Source organism: Astatotilapia calliptera, chromosome 4 (assembly GCF_964374335.1).
Source record: "Astatotilapia calliptera chromosome 4, fAstCal68.1, whole genome shotgun sequence".
In the NCBI taxonomy this organism is placed as follows: domain Eukaryota; kingdom Metazoa; phylum Chordata; class Actinopteri; order Cichliformes; family Cichlidae; genus Astatotilapia; species Astatotilapia calliptera.
The window spans coordinates 24,532,211-24,553,639 of record NC_137425.1 but is presented as its reverse complement, the minus strand read 5'-3'; the positions used below and the strand labels follow the sequence as shown (position 1 = coordinate 24,553,639).

The 21,429-nt window shown below is 42.3% G+C and overlaps 1 protein-coding gene across 2 annotated transcripts in view; it reads left to right on the top strand.

Annotated features, from left to right (window-relative positions):
- Positions 1 to 21,152, top strand: part of llgl1 (LLGL scribble cell polarity complex component 1) — a 34,769-nt gene extending 13,617 nt beyond the window's left edge. The window contains exons 3-24 of one of the 2 annotated variants that reach the window (XM_026165586.2): positions 4,448 to 4,529; positions 4,660 to 4,820; positions 4,977 to 5,123; positions 7,956 to 8,118; positions 8,225 to 8,360; positions 9,200 to 9,254; positions 9,642 to 9,796; positions 9,892 to 10,112; positions 10,750 to 10,817; positions 12,485 to 12,662; positions 14,002 to 14,106; positions 14,363 to 14,655; positions 14,805 to 14,955; positions 15,040 to 15,178; positions 15,347 to 15,660; positions 15,810 to 16,001; positions 16,094 to 16,166; positions 16,448 to 16,562; positions 17,027 to 17,091; positions 17,843 to 17,978; positions 18,103 to 18,182; positions 19,295 to 21,152. In XM_026165586.2, the coding sequence (XP_026021371.1) occupies positions 4,448 to 4,529; positions 4,660 to 4,820; positions 4,977 to 5,123; positions 7,956 to 8,118; positions 8,225 to 8,360; positions 9,200 to 9,254; positions 9,642 to 9,796; positions 9,892 to 10,112; positions 10,750 to 10,817; positions 12,485 to 12,662; positions 14,002 to 14,106; positions 14,363 to 14,655; positions 14,805 to 14,955; positions 15,040 to 15,178; positions 15,347 to 15,660; positions 15,810 to 16,001; positions 16,094 to 16,166; positions 16,448 to 16,562; positions 17,027 to 17,091; positions 17,843 to 17,978; positions 18,103 to 18,178 (3,025 nt within the window). In that variant the 3' untranslated portion in view covers positions 18,179 to 18,182; positions 19,295 to 21,152. Of the gene's footprint in view, positions 1 to 4,447; positions 4,530 to 4,659; positions 4,821 to 4,976; positions 5,124 to 7,955; positions 8,119 to 8,224; positions 8,361 to 9,199; positions 9,255 to 9,641; positions 9,797 to 9,891; positions 10,113 to 10,749; positions 10,818 to 12,484; positions 12,663 to 14,001; positions 14,107 to 14,362; positions 14,656 to 14,804; positions 14,956 to 15,039; positions 15,179 to 15,346; positions 15,661 to 15,809; positions 16,002 to 16,093; positions 16,167 to 16,447; positions 16,563 to 17,026; positions 17,092 to 17,842; positions 17,979 to 18,099; positions 18,183 to 19,294 lie in introns of both variants that reach the window. The other variant, XM_026165585.2, reaches the window with a different exon arrangement.
- The last annotated feature ends 277 nt before the right edge of the window (positions 21,153 to 21,429 follow it).

Below are 21,429 nucleotides of genomic sequence, written 5' to 3'. Positions count from 1 at the left end.
CCCAGAGGATAAATCCTTACATATTTTATTATAATCCTACTTATTTGTGTATCAGCATCAATATCAAGTCATGGGTATAAAAATAAAATGTGTGCGTATAATGGGCAGATTGCCATGTCTTCGATCTGTTGAGCACATTTGTGCTTCCCAGAATACAAAACCATTTGAGGATCAACACTGCAGCTCCAGGGATATCTAGTGAGCCTTCTGTGTGTGTGTGTGTGTGTGTGTGTGTGTGTGTGTGTGTGTGTGTGTGTGTGTGTACATTATTCCTATAAATGTTTAATCAGTTCCCCTCTGATCACTTTATTCCTGTTGGCATTGCTTTATCTTTTGTCTTGCTGGAAATGAAGGTATTGGATATCAAATTACCTGATGCTTCTGAAGGGATCAGGACTAGAGTTGATGGGGAAATTGAATTCAAACACATTTTAAAGAAACTTTTATTGAAATCAATAATATATGTAGGTTTTTAATATTTTCTTTTCAGCTCACCTGTTTTTTTTGTTTTGTTTTTACCGTCAGTGCTTTGTTTTTTTTTTTGTTTTTTAAGTGCGATTTCTCAACATTTTAATGGTCCAGCTCTTCTGAATAATAATCTAACGACATTCCCAATCAGCCTTAGTCACACTTGTGGTTTGTGCTTCTTGACAAACATTTGCATGTTAACAGGCTAAAGTAAGACTATGATCATGGTGAACATTATACCTGCTAGACATCAGAAATTGTGAGCCTGTTAGCTTTTGGCTAGTACTCAGAGGTGCCACCATGCCTGTAGACTCTTATGCTAAAACTTCTTAATGTTTATTTTAAGTTTCGTCATTAATCAGAGTTTACTGGAATGAAGATGACAAAGCTGTGAGCACAGGCACATAGTTGTAGAGGCAGGAAGGGTGACACATTTACTCACTTATTATGACCCCACAGCTTTTGGGGGCTTGTATTATTGGCCAATGAGCAGACCTCTTGGGGGAGGGAGCTTAATTCAGACATGCACATAAACTTTTAATGAGGTCAAAGCAACAGGGTGACATCATCCCTGGGAATCCCTCTACCAGCTGTCTGCTGACACACCAGGAGCAGGAAGTGTGTGTGTGTGTGTACACATTTTTACTTATAAATTTTTCTAACTGCTCCTGATTGATAAACGTTTTTATTCCTGGTTATGTGGTGTTGGGCTGGTTTCTGTCTGAGCTGCTACAGACCAGCCAAAAGTCAAGTCTCTGACAGAGTCCTAAATATTAGTGGTCTTCTTTTTTTTTTTTTTTTCCCCCTCAATGTGCTGACAGCTTTCTTTGCACTCGTTTTTGCGTAGCCAACCTAAATGTGTGGGAGCTGCGAGATTTGTGATGAATGAGCTGTGGTCACCATGACATAGCTGGAATATATGCACAAACCGCTGCTGTCTGTCTGTTTTTCAGTCCCTCTCATCTTTCCCACACAGCTGTGATTTTTCTCCGTTCACTTATTCTCCTGTCGGCTTTTTCACTTTTACCTTTAAGTTACAACAGAGCACTTTTAATTTGTCCCTCGGTAATTTACCTTTCTGTGGAAGCTTATTTCTGCTGCTGGAGGGGAACAAAATGCCATCCATAACTTAAAATTTGGGTATCACACAAGTTTAATTTAGTAAGATTGACAGAGCTAACACAAAATTCAATCCGGAAGCTTCACAAAGGAAAGCAGATGGAGCAGCATGCACACTCAAAAGCATCAGAGAGCTACCAGTGAACGTGAACAAAGACCAGGATGAGTGTGTTCATGTCAAACTGTTGGGCAGCGAATACTGTCAGCCACCTCCTTGTTACCTGCTTCCAGATGACAAGGAGATGACATATCTTCATAGACCTTCCTGATTGGGAGAGCTAACTTTAAATTTCAAGTTATTATTTTTTTTCCTCTCCCCATTGGCGGTAATGCGGTTCTGTACCTTTTTGCCATTATTGCTCCTCTTTAGATCGTGATGCCTACTCTGCTCATTGAATCTGCTTTTAACACAGATGTTGTAATGCAGCAATTCAGTCCTTTTAATATTTTAGCACACATGCTGTTGTGCCACGCACAAATTGACTCACAGCTTTGGCTTAAAAAAAAAAAAAAAAAAAATCTGCACTGGCAGTTCATGACCCACAAATGAAAGCCCTCCTCACACCTCCACCTCCAGCTGTCTGAGACTTGTTACTGCCGTGTATAAAACACAGGGACAGGAAGTGACAGCACTCAGGAATGCCAGTATAACACCCAGCTTGGTCTCCAGGGGATCGGCGTCGTGAGGGAATGAAAAAGAGGGATTTAAGTTCTTCCTGATGGAAGAAGACAGCTTCCATAAACAAGAGGATGGAACTTACAGTTATGAAAGCTGTAGGAGGATTTTTTTTGTTTTTGTTTTGTTTGTTTTTTGCACCCCCTCGTCTGACAGTAGAGCAGTAAAGCAGTGAGAATGATGATGATCGAATATCTGTGACTTTCTTAACAAATTCCTGACTATGGGGATTTGGAGTCCTGGGAATAGGAAGTGAGGGAAAGAAACGTATAAATTAATGTAATTATAATATTGATCTTTTCTTTTTCCTCAGATAAAACAGGAATGTAGAAAACCCGCTGTGCACACAGTAGAATACAAACATGCACTCCCCAGATTTCCTCTTATTTTTCTGCATTTTTAATCCACATTCCTACAGGCTTATGTAAGCAGTGTGCTGAAGTGTGTCGATATTGCTTCCAAGCACCACGTGTGTGTGTATATGTGTGCAGCTTCTAGTGAGGAGTGTGTGTGTGTATGCGCGCTAACTCACAATTTAGTCCTATTTAGTGCAGTTGTCGTCACAGATCTTGAGAGTAATCTTTATTTTATCAGCTCGGCTTCATTTCCTGGGCTAACAAAGGGGTGACTGCGGAGATTGCCGCTGATTACACACACGCTCAGACGTACATATATGTACACAGTGGTGGTTTCAGGCATCTGCGTCATCTGGTTTTGATAATTGCTATGAGCTTTGTTATAGTGTTCTAATTCCACCCCTCTATTACACCTAAACTGTGTGCGTCTAGTTTACAGCTCAGAATTATAGCACTCTGTCCTCTTACTCACTAGTTTTATTTGTTTGTTTAGTTTTTTTTACTTTAAGGTACTCCCCTCTGCCTGCTGGTGTGTACGTGCATCTTTTTTTTTTTTTTTTTTTTTTGTGCCGTGATTGTTTTGTGTATTCACATTGTCTTGTAGTATCTGAGGACGCTGAATTTTGGTACAGAATATATGCATCTAAACAGACAGGAGGACACAGACGACTATGTTATGGTCCCCTCTATCTCGTGACCTTTCTGAAAAACTAAAAATATCCACAGTTTGGTTATCTGCTTTTAACAGCACTGGTGTTCCGTACCAGTCATGCATATTTTTAAACCATGATGGGAGTCTAATTGCTTGCCCTGGCAGAGTTGGCGCCACGCTTGGTGCACAGTGTTATACTGATGTGCAGGGAAATGGGAAGGAGTAAAAGAATGATATTTTAAACAGGAATGTTAATTTGGGCATGTGACAGAGAGGCAGATATATCCAGGTTTATGTTTTTAAACCTCTCAAGCTTTGTTTTAGGAGTGTTCTTCTTGTGTATAACTAGCCATTGACTTAAAAAATAAAATGTGCTTTTGCCCGTCTCTCTGCTGAGACCACTCAGTGTCTAATAATTCATGCAAGTTTTTTGCCTGCAGAAATTATATTATGTCTTGCTGCACCAGCTGTGGCCAGAGGCATCTTCTCTATAATGTGATATCTCAGGATACTGAAAAAATGTACTTTTCTGATTTTCTATGAGTTTGAACACGAAAAATAAAATGATGACAATTTGTCTTTTATGCAATGACACGCCATGGGTTATGTCTTTGTCAGCAAGACGATTGTAAGACTGATGAAATTGCTGTTAAAGGTTCAAATTTTATCCTCCTCCGTTTGAAATGACCATATTTTTGAAAGACCAGGAGCAGCCGGGACCCCCTGGCAATATGTTTGACACTCCTGGTCTAAAAGAAAACATTATACATGGAAAAAGCCAAGCCTGGAATGACAAAGAGGTAAAATGCAACTTTACTGACTGGTGGAAGCAGAAAGTTTAGTTTGGATTAAGGTGGAAACTTGTAGTATATGAAGTGTCTTGGTAAGGTGTGCAGCCAGAACAGCCTCAGTGCACGTCTCTGGAGGGATGAAGGACCATTGTTCCAAACATTTATTGATTTGCAGTGAATCTTCTCTTTAAAGGGAGTAGTGGACACAAATTATACAGAAGAACAGAGATTCCCTCCTTCCAATCTTTTTTTTTTTTCCCCTCCGTGTCTGTAGCTCTAGACAATAAGTATGCTGCTTTGTGACATCTTAACTTTAGCCCACTGCTCATGCCAGTCTAAATGTCTGAATGCCAAGTTGTGTATTTCTTTAACGGGATACCTGCAGCTATGGGGCGCCTGGTGTGGAGTTCACAGGTCTGCACAATGACACCACTGCTGTCACACAAATCCACTTCCTGCCTGGACAGGTGAGCTCAATTTTCTCCTGAATGTTTAAAAATGTTAAAAAAAAAAAACCCCTCCAAAACATTAAAAATTAAGTTAAGGTTTTGGCAGTGAGTCATGGCACACATCATATATTAATTCTTTTCTCCCAAGGGTCGTCTGCTGTCACTGTTGGATGACAACACAATCCACCTGTGGGAGCTGGTGGCCGGACCCCTGAGAGAGGTCGGTGGGGTTAAGAAAGAGGGCGTGGTTTCTCTACAGGAAGTGAACACCTACAATCTGCCCGGCAGACCTGGCATCGAGAGCTGCAGGTACACAAGAGTCCTCTTTACAGAAACCTGAATGAAAATTGGGAACTTTTGAAAGTCTGTAATCATGTCTCGCCTTCTTTCACACCCTAACTTGTTGTTGGTTGTGCCTGTTAGAATTTTGAGTATCATAAATTTTCCTAATTTCCTTTCTCTCAGTGCCACTCGGGTGACTGTCCTCCTCTTGCTGAAGTCATGTGACCTCCTCTGCGTTGGAACAGAGGGAGGAGGCGTCTACTTCCTAGAGGTGCCCAGCCTCTCGCTGAAAGATAACCAGACACTGCTCCAGGATCAGATCACACACAGGTGAGATTGTTACACAAAAGGAATTAATACAAAAAAACATGAACAAAGAGACAACCCAAGTACAGATCAAGCAATAAATCTGTGTCTTTTTTTGTTAACTTACACTGTTAAACAAAAGAATCTGGTGGATACAGCAGCTAAGCTGATATTGGAATGGAATACATAGCCTTATTGTCTAACTGTCAACACATGTGGAAGGGTTATATTTTTTATTTTGCAGATATTTATTAGAGAATATGAAATTATCCTTGTAAATAGCTTCACATGCTTAAATCTTTTGACTTTTCTTCACCATCCTTGTTCTCCACTCTTCTCCGTCCTCCATCACAGTGAGCGTTCCTGTAAACATTAAACACTTCAGCTTCCTCCACTCACAGCTCCAGCTGAGCAGCTCACACACATGCGGATACAAATATCCCCACTGACCCTAGCACCAGCAGGCAGGTCAGGTTCACTGGGTTCAGGCTCCATTAAACGCTGTCAGATGTTTTATATATTAATTTATTTAGCTTTTAAAAAACCCCCAAAAAAACCGACAAGTCAAAAATAATTACACACCGTAGTGTGAGTGAGGAGCACTAAAAATGAAGATATGGCTGCTTTTACTTGCAGAATAAAATGATCAAATCAGTCATGACAGTAAAGTTGACCTAACAAAGCAGCCTATTACCTAATTTTGGCTTTGTTCCGGTAACTCACTTGCACAGTTTTTTAACAGACATGTTCTGTGAAGCTTATTAAAAATGTACCTGTGTTTTTTCCCTTCAGCGCTTTTGTTTTCACATAGGAGGTTTGTGTGTGTAGAGTTCATTTGAACAAAGGTAATGTCACATAATGGATTTTTTGTTTGTTTGTTTTAAACCAGTGCAGATTAGAAAACCTTCTTTAATTATGTGTGAGGGTTTTCAGCTTTAATTCTTCATTTTCTGCCATATTATGACAGTGGTTTATATAATATTATTACAGTGGTATTAAATATGGCCAAAGTTGAGCCTCATTTTTGTGGGTTTTTTTTTTTCTTCTTTTGTCTTAAGATATCAGAGTGAGGGGAATAACGTTAATATTGGTCCTCTCAGGCTGTGGCTGTGAGCACAGTAGCTCCAACCACCTGCTGATGAAAACCTTCTCTATGCTAATAGCAGCCAACCATTAGAATTAGAAAGGTTTAGAGGAAGGGTGGCCTTAAAGAAAAGCTAAAAACGCCTTGTTTCAGACTGGGGGTTGCACCATGATATCAGTTGTAAAGGCTGCAAAGGAACTTGCTAACAAAGCAGTGTTAACTAGATATACAGACACCTGAAAGACGGCTATGTTACTTCAGGGCTGTTATTTGTAAGGTGTTTTTACCCCCTCCCCCTTAATGATGGTGGAGCCTCACTGTGGCAAGCAGTGATGTGAGAGCTCAGCAGTGAACTAGAACAAAACACAGTGAGAGTGGAGCACAAACACCGATCATCACGCACGTAAAGGAATTCAATTGTTATCATAGAAGAAAGGAAATGCAGAATGTTGTATGATATCTGACAGAAAACAAACGTGATTTTTTTTTGCCTCCCTACATACCACAGACTACTTTGTGGTTCGTGCTTGAGCTTTGCTGTGCTGCCACACTGGCTGTGTATCAGTACTACTGTTGTTTCTTTTTCATTCTGCTGTGACTGTGTGACTGCTTGGCCAAACCCCTCATTAACCAGGCTTGTCGAGGGAAGTAAGCAGAACTGAAGCCTAACGAGGGCGCTGATAAGGCAGGCGTGCGTGCGCGTGTGTGTGTGTGTGAGAGAGTGTGTTTGTGCGCAAAGGAGGGGAGGTTTTAGACAGTAAAGCTTTGTACCAAATGCCAAAACACAGTATTCCGGTTGGGGAAGTGTTTCAACACACACACACACACACACACACACACACACACACACACACACACACACACACAAGCGTACACAGGATCATCTCTAGGACTCTATGGCAGGATGCTGGATTCCCTAAAAATACTTATGAACAGGGCGACAGAGACAATGGAATGCTTTGTTGGGAATGTTTCTGCCGCTGTGCTTCCGGAGAGGATCTTCCTCAGTGAAGCCTACAACAGCAGACAGAAGTTATATATGTGTGTGTGTGTGTACGCTTCACCCGGCGCTGCTGTTCATTGATCCTTGTTTCATCTGCATTAAAGTCCATAAAGCTGCAGTACTTTCTTTCTTTATCACTTCATTTTCTCTCTCCGTCTTGGCTGTTTCGTCTCCTTTCTTCTTCCTTCGCTGAGGGAATCCTCTGACATCTCAAGGGTGTGTCCTGCTCTACATTCCTGCTCTGGCTCAGAGGAATGTCTTGTTCTCAAACTTCAGCAACTTGGGTCTTTGCTCTGTGCTGATTATACATGTTTTAGCACTTTTGCTTTGGGGTGTTTCGGTGCAAAGAACAGCTTTGTGTATTTGCTGCAGTGACTTCAACATTTTGTATAATCTCCTTGCACTGTTTCCGAAACTCTGTTGCGCCGTATGTGTACTGCATTATTTACCCTCTCCCTCCACACACCATAATTTCAGATGATGACAAACACTAAACCAGTTTGAGGATGTAGTTGTTGTTGTTTTGTTTTTCAAACTCAGCTGTTTACTGTGTCTGTACAGTGTAACCAAAACACAGAATTTCTCTCGCATGAAACCAGGTGACTCTGTCCTCTGGTATCTCTCGTGTCATTGGATAATTGTTTCATCAGACAGATGTCTGACCTCGTCAGGATGTGTAGATAAATGTAATTTACAGCCGTGTGGATCACAGTAAAGCGGGAAGCTACAGATGTGGGATAATGGATAATGTTTGTTTTCATTTTCCCAGTCTGCCAGATGACTACAGATGTGGGAAATCTCTGGGGCCGGTGGAAGCTCTTCAGGAACACCCTCAACAGTCAGGGAAGATTCTGATTGGCTACAGCCGAGGCCTGGTGGTCCTGTGGGATCTGAGCATTCGTCACGCTGAGCAGCTCTTCCTGGGCAAACAGGTACCTGTTACAGTTGGTGCTCATTGTTCTTGCTCCCAGTTTTCAGGGTGATGTTATAGCTAGATGACCTGCAGTGATGACTGTGTGTCTATGACCCTCCCCCCAGCAACTGGAGAGTCTGGTATGGGAACGCTCTGGAAACTTATTTGTCTGTTCCCATAACGATGGAGGCTATTCAGTTTGGGCTGTTACCAGTGGCAGCACCTGCAATCACCAGCCAGTGTCCTCCACTATCCCCTACGGTGAGAAATGCACACATGCATACATCACATGTCACACACTCCACACATTTGCATTTCAAGTGTAGGAGTGAAACATTCTCAGGTCTGGAGGACAGAGTGGAACCAGTGATGGACAGTGGACTCCACAGTGATGAGAATAAGTGCTTCAGCTGAGAGCTCGCTGTGGCTCCACACACAGGCTGTGTTAGATGCATTTTTCCCAGTCATGCAAATTGTTTTCAGAATCTTTTTACCTGTCATTTTACATTTCTTTCATGATCATAAACATTTCTAAAGCATTTAACTTTTGTTCAGTAATGAGCTCTAACGTGATAAAACTCTGTTCTGCATCTTAGTTAATTCTCTCTACCACGCTGCAGACGTGTAGAGAATAGATGAAGAGCCACAAACCATATAGAGACTTTTCATGCTTACCCTTTTATTTTTCCTGTAGTAACAGAAGCATTGAAATAAAATGGACTAAAACTTCACTTTAAAGAGAACCTGAGAGAACTTCGCACCTAAATTACTTTGGGTGTGAATGCTGAACTCGTACTTCTATTACAGTTATGAACTCGGAAGAACCCTTCCTGGAAAGTGTTACAGCTTCCTCGAGTTGTGGTGGATTCTGTAATGGTTTTGCTGCTTAAGATTTGATACTATGTTAAGAACAGACCACTACTAGTGCGTACACGGTTTCTGTCTGTGTTGGCTGTAAATTATTTAATATTCCCGTGGAGTACCCTGAGTGCTGTCTAACAGACGGCCCCTTTCATTTGCCCTAACTTGGACTAAAAAGGATCTCTGGTAGCTTTTAATAGTCTTCTTTTTCTTCTTTCTTTTGTAATTGTCTATCACAGGTCCATTTCCCTGTAAAGCCATCAGCAAAATCCTTTGGAGGACAACACAAGCAGGGTGAGTGTTAAACCTCGTTTTGCAACCTTCCTGTTAAAGTGTGTTTGAGTCCTTCTATCAAACAGGTCATTTGGAATCAGCGCTGGCGAATTTTCACTTATGACTGTTTTCTCAGATTCATTTTCATTTTATTTTTATTGGTCTTTTCTTTTGCATCCCTATATTTATGCAATTGCTGATTATTTTCCTAGTTTTGTAAATCTAAAAGGTATAATTTACCACATCATGTAACTATTATCTGTGGTGAGAAAAATACTATTAAAACATAATAAAGAGAGAAGTTAACTTTTTGTTTGCAAGTTAATGTAAAAGAATGCAGTGATGCAGAGTGAAAATAGAAAAAAATTGTGCGGTAGAAAAGTAGCTAATCTGTGTTTCTCACTGTAGTTCTCCAGTGCTTTTATACAGTGGAGGGATGCCCAGAGCCAGTTATGGTGACCGCCACTGTCTAACGATCCAACAGGACAAAGATCACGTCACCCTCGATTTCACATCTCGAGTGATTGATTTCTTCACCGTCCACAGTGTGGAGCAAGAGAGAGGTCAGAATCTGACCTGTGTTAAAGATGGTGTATGTAAGGTAACATTTTCACGAGTATCAATCCTTTATCCCCTGTGTGATCTTTTCTTCTTATAGAGTTTGATGAGCCATCTGCTGTAGTGGTGTTACTAGAAGAAGAACTGGTTGTAATTGACCTCCAGACCCCCGGATGGCCCTCTATGCCCACTCCCTATCTTGCTCCTCTTCACTCGTCAGCCATCACCTGCTCCTGCCACATCTCCAGCGTCCCTCCTAAACTCTGGGAGAGGCTGGTCAACGCTGGCAAAGCACAGCAAAGCCGGCAGCACACACACAGGGTAAGAAGCTCATTGGCACTGTGAATGACAGGATTATTTAGCAAATTGGTTTATACATGGCAGTACGGGATATTCAGTCGCAGGAAATCCGAGATCCTCATAAGAGGCTTAACCTGAAAACACCTTAGACAAAGTCTGACCCATCAGCTGACGTTTTACTTGGATTTATATTAAAATTGCTTGTTTCAAATCTCAAAGGCAAGAACAGTTGTAAATTGATCAGAGGAGGCTATTTGCATGTAAATGGAAGTAATAAGTCACAGGCTCTCAGCCCAGCAATGAGAAGAGGAAACGATCAGGAATGTAACCATGAGCCACTGGTAGTGTGTGAGCTTTAAGAGCAGGTGTAGACAGTTAAAGGCTTTTCAAAAGCTCTGTGGCTTAGATCGGTTGTGCGATCAGTGGGAGATTAGCAACACACACGGACACACAGCTGTTACGCTCTTCATCATGGCTCTTTGTTTGTCTATGTGAGGCCAAATCAGATTGGCAGATCCTTTATGAGAGTGTGAATCTCTATGGTACATTTTTCTGCTCTAACTTTTAAGACGAGTTCATGAGAAAATATGTTGATGTGAAAAATGATGAGTCCTAGCTTGGTTCAGAATGATTATTTATTTATTGTTTGTGTGTACAGAGTTGGCCGATATGTGGGGGGAAAAATCTGGCACCTCCACCTAAACAACAAGAACTGCTATTGACAGGGTATTTACACACACACACGCACACACACATACACTCTTTGCACATGTCTACCCTGCAAATGAATTCAGGTCTCTTGTTTTTTCCCATAACGTAAATCTGATGCTTTCTAGTAAGATTAGGTCACTAAAAGCAGCGTGAAGAAAGGATATCCTGCATTCAAAAAAATGGTGAAGGGGAAATCCCGTGAAACTGTTGGTGTTGCCAACCGCACACTTGACAGAGCTTGCATTGGCCTAAAGTGCAATAAAAAGAGTTATGTAATAGAAGTGGTTTAAAGACAATTTGAAAACTGAGAATAGCGTGAAAGCAGGAGGAGAATTTTGATGCCGCTGTTAGTTTTGTTAGCAACAAACTGACTGACGTTATCCTTGTTTTTCTCTTTCTTTGTCCTTTGTGTTTCTCTCCATTGTTTAAAGTACAGGAACTTGTTTCCATCACCAAAGATGAGTTAACTAAAAGCAATGGATTGCAGCAGATAAACACTTATATGATTTTAAAAACTTGATGGTCAGAAAGTGACAGGTTTGAATAGCTAGCTAAGAGTATAAATAACTGTTGAAGTGGGTAGTGGATAAATTGGTTAGTGTATCTATTAAACATTTTATATAGCGACCTAAAATTCAGAATTAAAAAGGAAATTATTACTTACAAGTTTGTTTAGCATAGTGACCAGCTGGTCATGCAGAGGTTGAGCTTGCAACACTCTCAACCTCTGGGTAACTTTTTTGGATTGCAATGTGGTTGCACAGGTTGTTGAGAAATAACATGTCTGCAAACCATCATGCTCTGACTGGGACTGACTGCAGTCACTCTCATACAGTTCGGTGAAGGCAATCAAATAAATGCTGACCAATTTACAAGCACGGAAGGATTGCCAACATGTTGCGATCAATTTGATTAATGAGCGCAACTCGTCTGGGCTGCGCTGCTTTGCTGCAGGGTACTCGACTCAGCCAGTTGCCAGCTGGTTGTATTTTGGTTATTTTCATATATAAAAGCAAGTTACTGAGTGCTTGTGTTATTCTGCAACAACTGTACCACTACGTGTGGAGGATTTTCTCTGACTGATTGCAATGTGTTGACAGTCTGTCTGCATTTATAAATTAGATGGTGATTATTTGCAAACTTTTGCCAGTCAGTCTGAGAGTGATTCCAATCGATTCATGTCAGACCACGAGTGCTTCAACTGCCATAGCAGGCAACCTGAAAACTAGCAACTACGTATCCAGCCAGTAAAAGTGGAACAAATTCAGTCATTGAGCAGACACTGATTTTTATTTTTTTATTTTATTTTATTTTTTTCACTAGTGATAATGAGGTTGCCATCTAATTTTTACTGCAGTGTGACTGACCCATGATTTGATTGTCTCTGTATGAACACGGCAACTTATGTAGTCATTTCTATGCCAGTTTTTCCCAGTCAATCGCCACATTATCACGTGATCCCATTCAGTCATAAACTGATGGAATCAGGTGAATCTGCTATCTTATTGCCTTTTTATTGCTGTCTTGATGCACCAACATCACTTTGAACATGGCACCTGACTAGCTGGACATAATAGACTAATAGTTTAAACTGGTCACTAGCTGTTATAGATGGCTGTTAAAGGGAGCAGTTGTTGAATTTTCTGTGATTGTTATTTATTTTAAATCTGTTGTGATTACAGCCATGAGGATGGCACGGTGCGATTCTGGGATGCTTCGGGTGTCGCCCTCACTCCGCTGTACAAACTCAGCACAGCCAACGTCTTCCACACCGACTGCGACCCTAGCGATGACCCGCAGGACCCCAGCAACGACCCCGATATGCAGCAAGAGGAGGAAGAATGGCCTCCGTTCAGGAAGGTGAGAAGCAATGAGGCTTTTCACGAAAGGAGGTGAAATGGACATAAATATAAGTCTCTCCTCAGAGTTCAGACACAGGGTCTGGTTTTACAAGCTGAGGGAATAAAAGCAATCTGTCTTTCGCACACATGCAGCCCTGTAATGCTGCATCTGTGGCCCTAATTTTCTGATTGTTTTCATGTGTTTGGATTTGAGACTGACCCACCCCATTGTTCCTCTTATTAAAACTCGACTCCAGCGTAAACCGCAGTCTGTTTCTGGTTTAATGGACAGTTTTCTGTGCAGAAATACATTCAAATGAAGTGATTCACAGTCTGGAGGCAGAATTTTGTGTCAAGGGGAATCTAGCTGAGCTGTTTGGCTTCATTAGTCAGGAAACGGAGACGGGAGATTTTAAAGAAACGGTTTCTACAGTCAGAAATGTTTCTCAGTGCTCGGGCATGTGATCAGGATAAGAGCACATTATATCTGGGATTTGATATGAATGGAGAAAAAAAATAGAGGCATCACACCAGTAGAAAATAGATGAAGTATTTGTACATGCTGATAGACAGAATGGCAAGTTCCTTCTGCTCACTTCTTTTCTTCCTCTTCGCTCTTTAACTGCCTTACAAACACATCTCCTCGTGTATCCTGTGGTAACAGAGCTGCATGTTCAGGAATGTGGCCCTCATATGGGATGAAGAGCCTTTCCCTTTTTTCTCCTCTGTAATGAAAACCAGACCCATCATCCCACTCTTTCTGCTGTGTGTGTGTGACAAGCTTCTCTTACTCCTTGTTTTGCTAAGACAAAACTCCAATGTGAGAGGGATTCCTACTGTGTGCGTGTGTGACGGACAGATTAATGCGCATTTGCAGAGACTGTCAGGGTAAAGTAGGGACTGTCCTGGCATTTGGTTGATAGTAAGAGGAGAGAGGCCTTTAAAGGAGGAGGAAACCATCAGGAGGGCATTTTGACATTAAACTAAATTTGTAATTGGGCCATTAAGACAAAATGTTTTACACTGATGATGCAGTTTTTACAAGTTTCCAAAAAAGGTCTGCTTGTGAAGTCAGGTAGAGTTTATAAGATAATTTCTGACATAGGTACATTACATTTCATTAACTGATTTGCAGCTCACTACCTAGCACTTTTCCATGGGGATATTTATGATGAACTTGAAGTGTGTGGGAAGTAATCTTCAGTGTAACTTTGCGTGGCTTAGTGTCACTCACTGCATAGTTCAGTTTTGCTTTGATCATCTAGAAAGGCACAGTATTCAAAATGGTTTAATGTTAACAACTTACAAGAAAGTGGTTTTATATTCAAATGAATTAAATCCAATGTGTGTGTGTTTAGGTGGGCTGTTTTGACCCCTACAGTGACGACCCCAGGCTTGGCATCCAGAAGATAAGTCTGTGCAAGTACAGCAACAAGCTGGTGGTGGCCGGAACCGCCGGACAGGTGAAGATCAAAAACACACTGTCACAAGTTATTAAAAAAAATAAAACCAACATTAAGTAAGTTTGTTTCATTAATTATATCATAGAAAAACTGAAATCTAATTTTAGTCATTTTCCAAGTGTTTGCTTATAGGGCCTTGTGTGATTGTTGGTTTATTTCTTTTTATTATTGTGAATTGGGGATATGTAAACAAAACTGAATTGCTTGGAAAAAAAAAAACCCAAAATGAGCCACGGTGTTTCTTTACTGTTTCTAGGTGATCGTGCTGGGTCTGAGTGATGAGCGTTCGGACCACTTGGTCGACGTGTCAGTGGTTGATCTGCTGTACGACAGGGAGGGCTTCACCTGGAAGGGCCACGACAGGCTGGAACCGCGCTCTAAACCCGCACCTTTCCCCCCGGGCTTTCAGCCGCTGGTGGTGGTGCAGTGCTTGCCCCCGGCCTCTGTGACGGCAGTGGCACTGCATGCCGAGTGGAACCTGATCGCCTTTGGGACGAGTCATGGTTTTGGCCTTTTTGACTACCACAGACGAAATGCTGTGCTGGCAAGGTTAGGCGCACACAGTCATGTGATTTGTATTCTTTGGTTATCGGGCAAAGCCTGAGTATTTTTGGCATAATGAAGATCTACTTAGTCCCTGCTTAACCCATTTTCCCGCTGTCTTTACATTCATTCTGGTGCTCTTTATGCTCTCCTAGGTGTACCTTACACCCTAATGACTCCTTAGCAATGGAGGGTCCCCTGTCAAGAGTCAAGTCCTTGAAGAAGTCCCTACGACAGAGCTTCAGACGCATCCGCAAAAGCAGGGTTTCAGGAAAGAAACGCACCATCACTACGCCCACCAGCAAGGTGAGAGACTGTGTGTCTGAGAGTAAACTGTCCAAAAAGAACACTGTCTATACTATTTATACTATGTATTGTATGTGTGTATAGGTTCAAGAGGCAAATGCTGCTCTAGCGGAGCAGGAGGAAGTAGCTCCGGTGCAGAGGCGGATAGAGCCGCGGTCAGCAGATGACTCGCTCTCTGGAGTGGTCCGGTGTGTCTGCTTTGCAGACACATTTCTACGTGATGGTGCGTTTACTTACTTTTCAACATATTTCCACTCTGTCTTTACTTCATTCACTTTTTCTTAAACTGTTTGAACTGCATTTGTTTGTTGGAGAAAATGTCAGGATTGAGCTAAGGAAGGTTGTCGTTTATCGTTTGTGCCGCGCTAACAACACGCTCGGTCTTACTTAGGTACACACCACGGCCCCACGCTATGGGCAGGCACCAACTCGGGCAGTGTGTACGCCTACGCTCTGGAGGTGCCCGGTGTGGGTTCGGGGCGAGTGTGTGAGCGTGGCGGTGCGAGTGAGAGCAGTGTGTGCGTGGAGGCAGTGCTGGGTAAAGAGATTCAGCTGATGCACAGAGCGCCTGTGGTGTCGATCTGCGTGCTGGACGGTCGGGGGAAACCTTTACCAGACCCGTACGAAGCCTCTCAAGACCTCGCCATCGCGCCTGATATGACCAACGCTCACTCTGTCCTGATCGCTTCGGAGGAGCAGCTCAAGGTATCGTCTGGAAACAACATCACAAAGTCTGTATTTACATTTTTATTGTCATTTTTTTTAAGTTTGTAATGGATCTGGGCTTAAAACGTGGTCTGTTACTTGTATATTGTTTTAAATCGTACCTTTCTTCCTCCTCTGCTTAATTCCAGGTGTTCTCTCTTCCCAAAGTCAGCGCTAAGACTAAGTTTAAGCTGACTGCACATGAAGGCTGTCGGGTGAGGAAGGTTGCCATGGTGGTCTTCAGCTCCACAGCTCAGGAGGATTACAGCGAACACACACTCGTCTGTCTGACCAACCTCGGGGACATGCACCTCTTTAGTATTCCTGCCCTCCGACCACAGGTGCAGCCTCAGGGTTTGATCAAGAGCTTGACAGCAGCGTGTGCTTTCAAATGTGTTTTTGTGAGTCATAACTGTGTTTTATGTGTCCTCAGGTGCGTTATGACTGCATCCGTAAGGAAGACATCAGTGGCATTGCATCATGTGTCTTTACCAGGAATGGACAGGGTGAGAAGAATATGCTTGAATTTAAAGTGAAAGAAGTTATTTCAAGACACCTAAAGAGCAGAGTGGGATTTCTTTCATTATTATTTTTTGCTTTTAGATTTTCATCACAATAACATTTGCCTCCTTGTCTCTGATATACACACACATGAGGTAGTGCAGGAAAAAATTAAATTAAATGTGGAGGCAACATAAAATGAAAGCTATGTATGTTCAGAAAGGTCAGCGTATGACTAAAAGGATGGTTTCACTCACTAATATAAAAAAATTGTTCTTCTCTGCAGGGTTTTACCTGATCTCTCCTTCAGAATACGAGAGGTTCTCTCTCTCCGCCAAGGTCCTCACTGAACCGCTCTGCTTCGTTCAGCTCGACCGACCATTAGAGCCCACACCCACCAGGTAACACACACACACACTCCGATTGCAAGCATCATTAAATCTCAGGCTGCTTTTACTCTGTGATTATGAGCGAGTGTGTTCAAAACTTTAACGGGTGTGTTATGAAAAGGCGAAAGGGAAGCAGATCCTTCTTTGCTGAAATTTGGTTCTAGATCTGAGGATCCAGTTAAACTAGGGTTGGCTATATGGATTTATCCTTTATCAGAATATACGTGCTAATAAATATATCATAAATAATAAAAAAAATTAAAAAATTCAGTGTCATTGTTACTGATTTGCAACATTTCCCAGGACCAGTGTAAGTCCCTGGGAGGTCTCTGGACACCACACTGAAAACCACTAAGCTGTGACTGTTCATTATGATTTCTCATGTGAAACCAAAGAAATGATCATTTTATTGTTATTGCTGTATTATTCCATCGACTGCCAAAGTAAATGGTGCATGCTTGTGTGTGTGTCCACAGCGATGGTACGACAGTGCAGCCTCAGGCCAACGGAACCCACAAGAACCAGATGGGTCAGGCTGAGGGTAGGTCTGGACACACACACACACACACACACACACACACACACACACACACACACACACACACACACACTTCTTCCTCCTGCCCTTCTCTCCTTTTTTTTTCTTTCTCCTCTCGCTTATTCTTCCTCTTCATCACTCTCTCTTCTTTCTGTAAACCTCTTACAACCCTGACCGTGCCTTAGCAGGGGTCCCCCCCCCTCTGGTCTCCACGGTAACCATTCAGTATGCCCCACTCGCCTCTCCTATCCAAAACCACCTTCCACAGCAGGAAACTGTGGTTGCTGTGGAGACCAGCAGGCCTTTCACCTGGGACTAGGTCATTAAGAACTTTACACGCAGACACCAACACATTATCCTGGATTATGATACATTGGGGCAATTTTTACTGTCTTTGTACAAGACAATGTCAATTTTGGCACATCAGAGCAGCTCCAGTGTCTTCAGACAGTGTAGCAGGGCGCAGATGTTTAAATGTTTTGATCACATGCAAATATTTCTAATGAGGAGAAAACAGTAAAATCCAGCTCAACACACAATAATGAGCAAGTTACTGGAGGAGAGAGTGGTGGTGGTTTGTTTCCGGCTGTTCAGATGTGGCTTGTGGTTACAAGTCTACAGAATACAGTAAAGTGCTTTATAAATATCAATCTGTTCGCCATATTTAAATCATTTGTTTTCTGGGGCGACCAATCAGTCACTCTCTGTCACTCTCTATCGGACGTAGATGAATCTCTGGATTTGTCCCTTGCAGGGCAAACAGAAGAGCCTCCCAGCTGCTTGTCCTCGCCAATCCTGGACACCCCACTGGACTCCCCCCTTAGCTGTGCTGACCTCACCCTCGACTCGACAGCAGAACTCACCGTGGAAGACGTCAGGGATTTCCTAACGTAGGTACACACACACACACACACACACACACACACACACACACACACACACACACACACACACACTTATTAAATGTATTATCAGCAAAGACGATAAATAATTTGCGTGTCCGTGCTACAGAAGTGTGGACGAGGCAGAAAATAACCTGAAGAATATCAAAGAAGAGGAAGGACGATCGACTGGCATCCTCATCAACTGAACAGGTGAGAAACATTGGTTTATTAACCTCATAGTCCTTGAAGCCCGTCCACCTCTATGGTGAGGGTATCAGAGCGAGTGGACACACACACACACACACACACACACACACACACACACACACACACACACACACACACACACACACACCTGTTTCTAATGGAGCGCATCCAGACTGTGCAAACTTCAAAGAGCCGCTCTGTCTGAGCGCTGCATTCCAATAACGAGCCGTCCACACTGTTTCCACCCAAACTATGTGTCTCTGAAAGCCAGTCGAGCTGAAAACCTTTGCACCGAGGCGCACTGAAGCTTCAAGCTGTAGCTCAGTATTTTTGGTTACTGTCATTATAAAGTACACGGAACGGGCTCATGAACTTTTTTCTTTTTTCCTCACTGTTCTGGTTATTATTTCAAACATTTGCAACTTTTACTTCACATCAATCAGATTTTCTGCAGCTGTGACCAACACGAGTGTCCTCAGCGGGTTTCCTTAAGACACTGGGGTTTCACAAATAAGAGCTCGTTTACTTGATTTAGATTATAAGCTTATTATTTATGACAGGATAGTATTTATTTTAAGTCTTTGCTTCCCTCTTGTGGTGCTCAAAAAATATCTTTGCACAGATTTGACAAAGGAAACTCAACATCTGTCGTCACCCCTCCCAAAATAAATAAATATGACTTCAGGTTTTTTTTTGTTTTTTGTGCAAAGCAAGATTGTCAGTCGTACTAACAGTGTGACTGAAAACTGCTGTAAATGTTGCCATAAGACGGTGTTACACTGCATGTAATTGCCAACTTGACCCCATTCAGTTGCAGTCTGTTTCAGATATTACAGCAAATAACTGATAAATCATTGAAAATCACGTGTTGCGGTGTACACAGACAGAAACATTACATAAGTAAACATTTGGAAATCTTTTCTTCTTTTGTGGATGTGAGACGGCTGCTGTTCAGTATTTATTTTTTAATTCATTTTTTTCCTTGTGTGACTAAGTCATTAGCTTGTTCTGAATTAGGAGTTAGCTTCATGGAGCTCAATGTGTTGTGTGTTTGGTTTGTTAGTTGAGCCGATTTATTGTGAATTTGCTTGTAATTATGTATTTGTTTATTTCAGTATTACAGGGAGGGGCTCAGGTGGTCGTGATGGATTGGATTTCAGTGCTGGACCACAAACATCTCCCATCAGCCCACAGTGGAGCCCCCTGCCAGCACTCTGCACTCTCTTGTTTACCTGGCACAAGCTGGGATGAAAGTCTTACTCCAGACACAGAATCCAACGTTAAAAACACTTGTTGTGGTTCCTCCTGCTGGAAGAACAAATTCTCTATTGTCTTCTTCTGGAACCCTTTTGGAAACATGTCGTTTCCTCCGATGTGGAGACACAAAGTGGGCACAGTGTGGCGTGGGGTCGGCCTTGGAGCTGATGGTTCTGATTTCAAGAGCTCAAACTGAAACGTCCGTCTTTGAGGTCTTTGTGTTCATCTGTTATCGGCCCTTCAGCTCAGCATTCGAGGAAAGAGCCGTCACAGTCTACAGCGGAGACTCGATGGTCACTTTTTTCCCTCCACCTGCAGCCTGTGGCGCGCCTGGCTCGGCCTGAGGTTTTGCAGTTGCCAAATTCCCTTCTTGATCTTCAGCACATGAGCGGATGCGATGGACCGCTCTTCCTGACGCGTCCTGTGAATAACCCGTTTAAAAAGAACCGAGATTGTCCAGCAAAGCCTGAAGGAGAGCACTGTAGTGTTGAAGACAGAATAGCAAATGAAGTATTTTGAGTATGAGTCTTAAAGTTGTAGCATTTCTCTATAGGTGCCAACAAAGGCAGCTGACTTTTTCACCTGTGGGGGTCGAGGCAGCGCTGAAATCGGCAGCAGGCTCTGAGAAGCTCTCTCCACTCTGTGGGTACTGAAGAGGAAGCTGAGTGTGGGACAGTGGAGGTGTTTTTGTATTGCAAACTTTTCTATGGCTTTTGGAGAAAGTGAAGATATTTTCATTGATGAATGAAGTGAGGAAATATTAAAAATTCATACTGTGACTACAAAGGGAACCAGCTGGGGCAGAGGGCAGATTTTGGTGATTTATTTTTTAACTTTTGAAATATCTTTATTGCTAAAGAGCCGGGCAGTGATGTCACAGGGGTAATAAACACAGAATTACCATCCTCGTGTTAGTGACTGTGGCAGAACATCTGCTTTCCCTCCCACGTTAACACCTCTTATAAAGGACCCCCGTGGCATCACTGTCCCCGACTACAGTGGGAGTCAGCGGGGCCATGTGATGTGAGGTTACTGTGCAGTGTCAGCCTGTTTGAAATTTAAAATATATTTTGTCAATAATTCAAACATGTGGATGAAGGTGGAAAGTGGGTCTCTCTCCTGAACCCTCCTCCTTCATCGCAGCATGCAGAAACCTTCGGGCGGGACTCAGGGAAGTGTTGCAAGCTAAGCAAAGTTAGCGTGGAAGTGGAGTGGGACTACTTTTTTGGAGGGGGGGTCTCTGAGTTGGTGCATTCTGCATAGTGTTGGTTACACACAGAGCTTTGATTGCTAGTATTTTTACCCCCCTTGTGTTTTTTTTTTAAAAGACGTTTTACTGTATATAGAAACAAATGTATACAGCATCTATATCTGGGTTCACACAAGAAAAGAGGGAAGTATTTGAAACTGTCATAACCTTAAAACCACTGTTCCCTCACTTTAACACACGTCACCACCAACTAATTTAGCTCAGCAGGTAGGAGTCATGTTAATGCCTTTTTAAAATGTTAGCTTTTTCCCCCCTCTCGGCGTACTGGTTGATGCACATAATTAACCCTTTCATGCTACAGCTGGCACGATTTACCTTCTTAATCCACATTTAAGATGAATCTGTTTCTATTTTTGTCAGTTTCGTGTGTAGGAATTTATTAATCGGGTCATTTAGCAGTTTGGCTGATGAAGAATTGAATGTTAATAAAATTATTTACACTCAAACTCAAGTTTGGTTTGTGCTTACAAATCACCTCTGCTTTATTAGAGCGCTTAAGAGGTTTGACACCTTGCTTGAAAATGCCTCAGTTTGAAGAGCTGATGCTTTAAAAAAAGAAAAGACCAGATGGACAAAGATGTGATGTGAAATTTTATTTTTATATAAAATACATAAATAAAGCATCTGCAGGTGGCATCAGGAGCATGTGCAAATTTTCAGATACACACATGTATGTGTGCAGGACTCAAACACACATGTATGTGTGCAGGACTCAAACACACA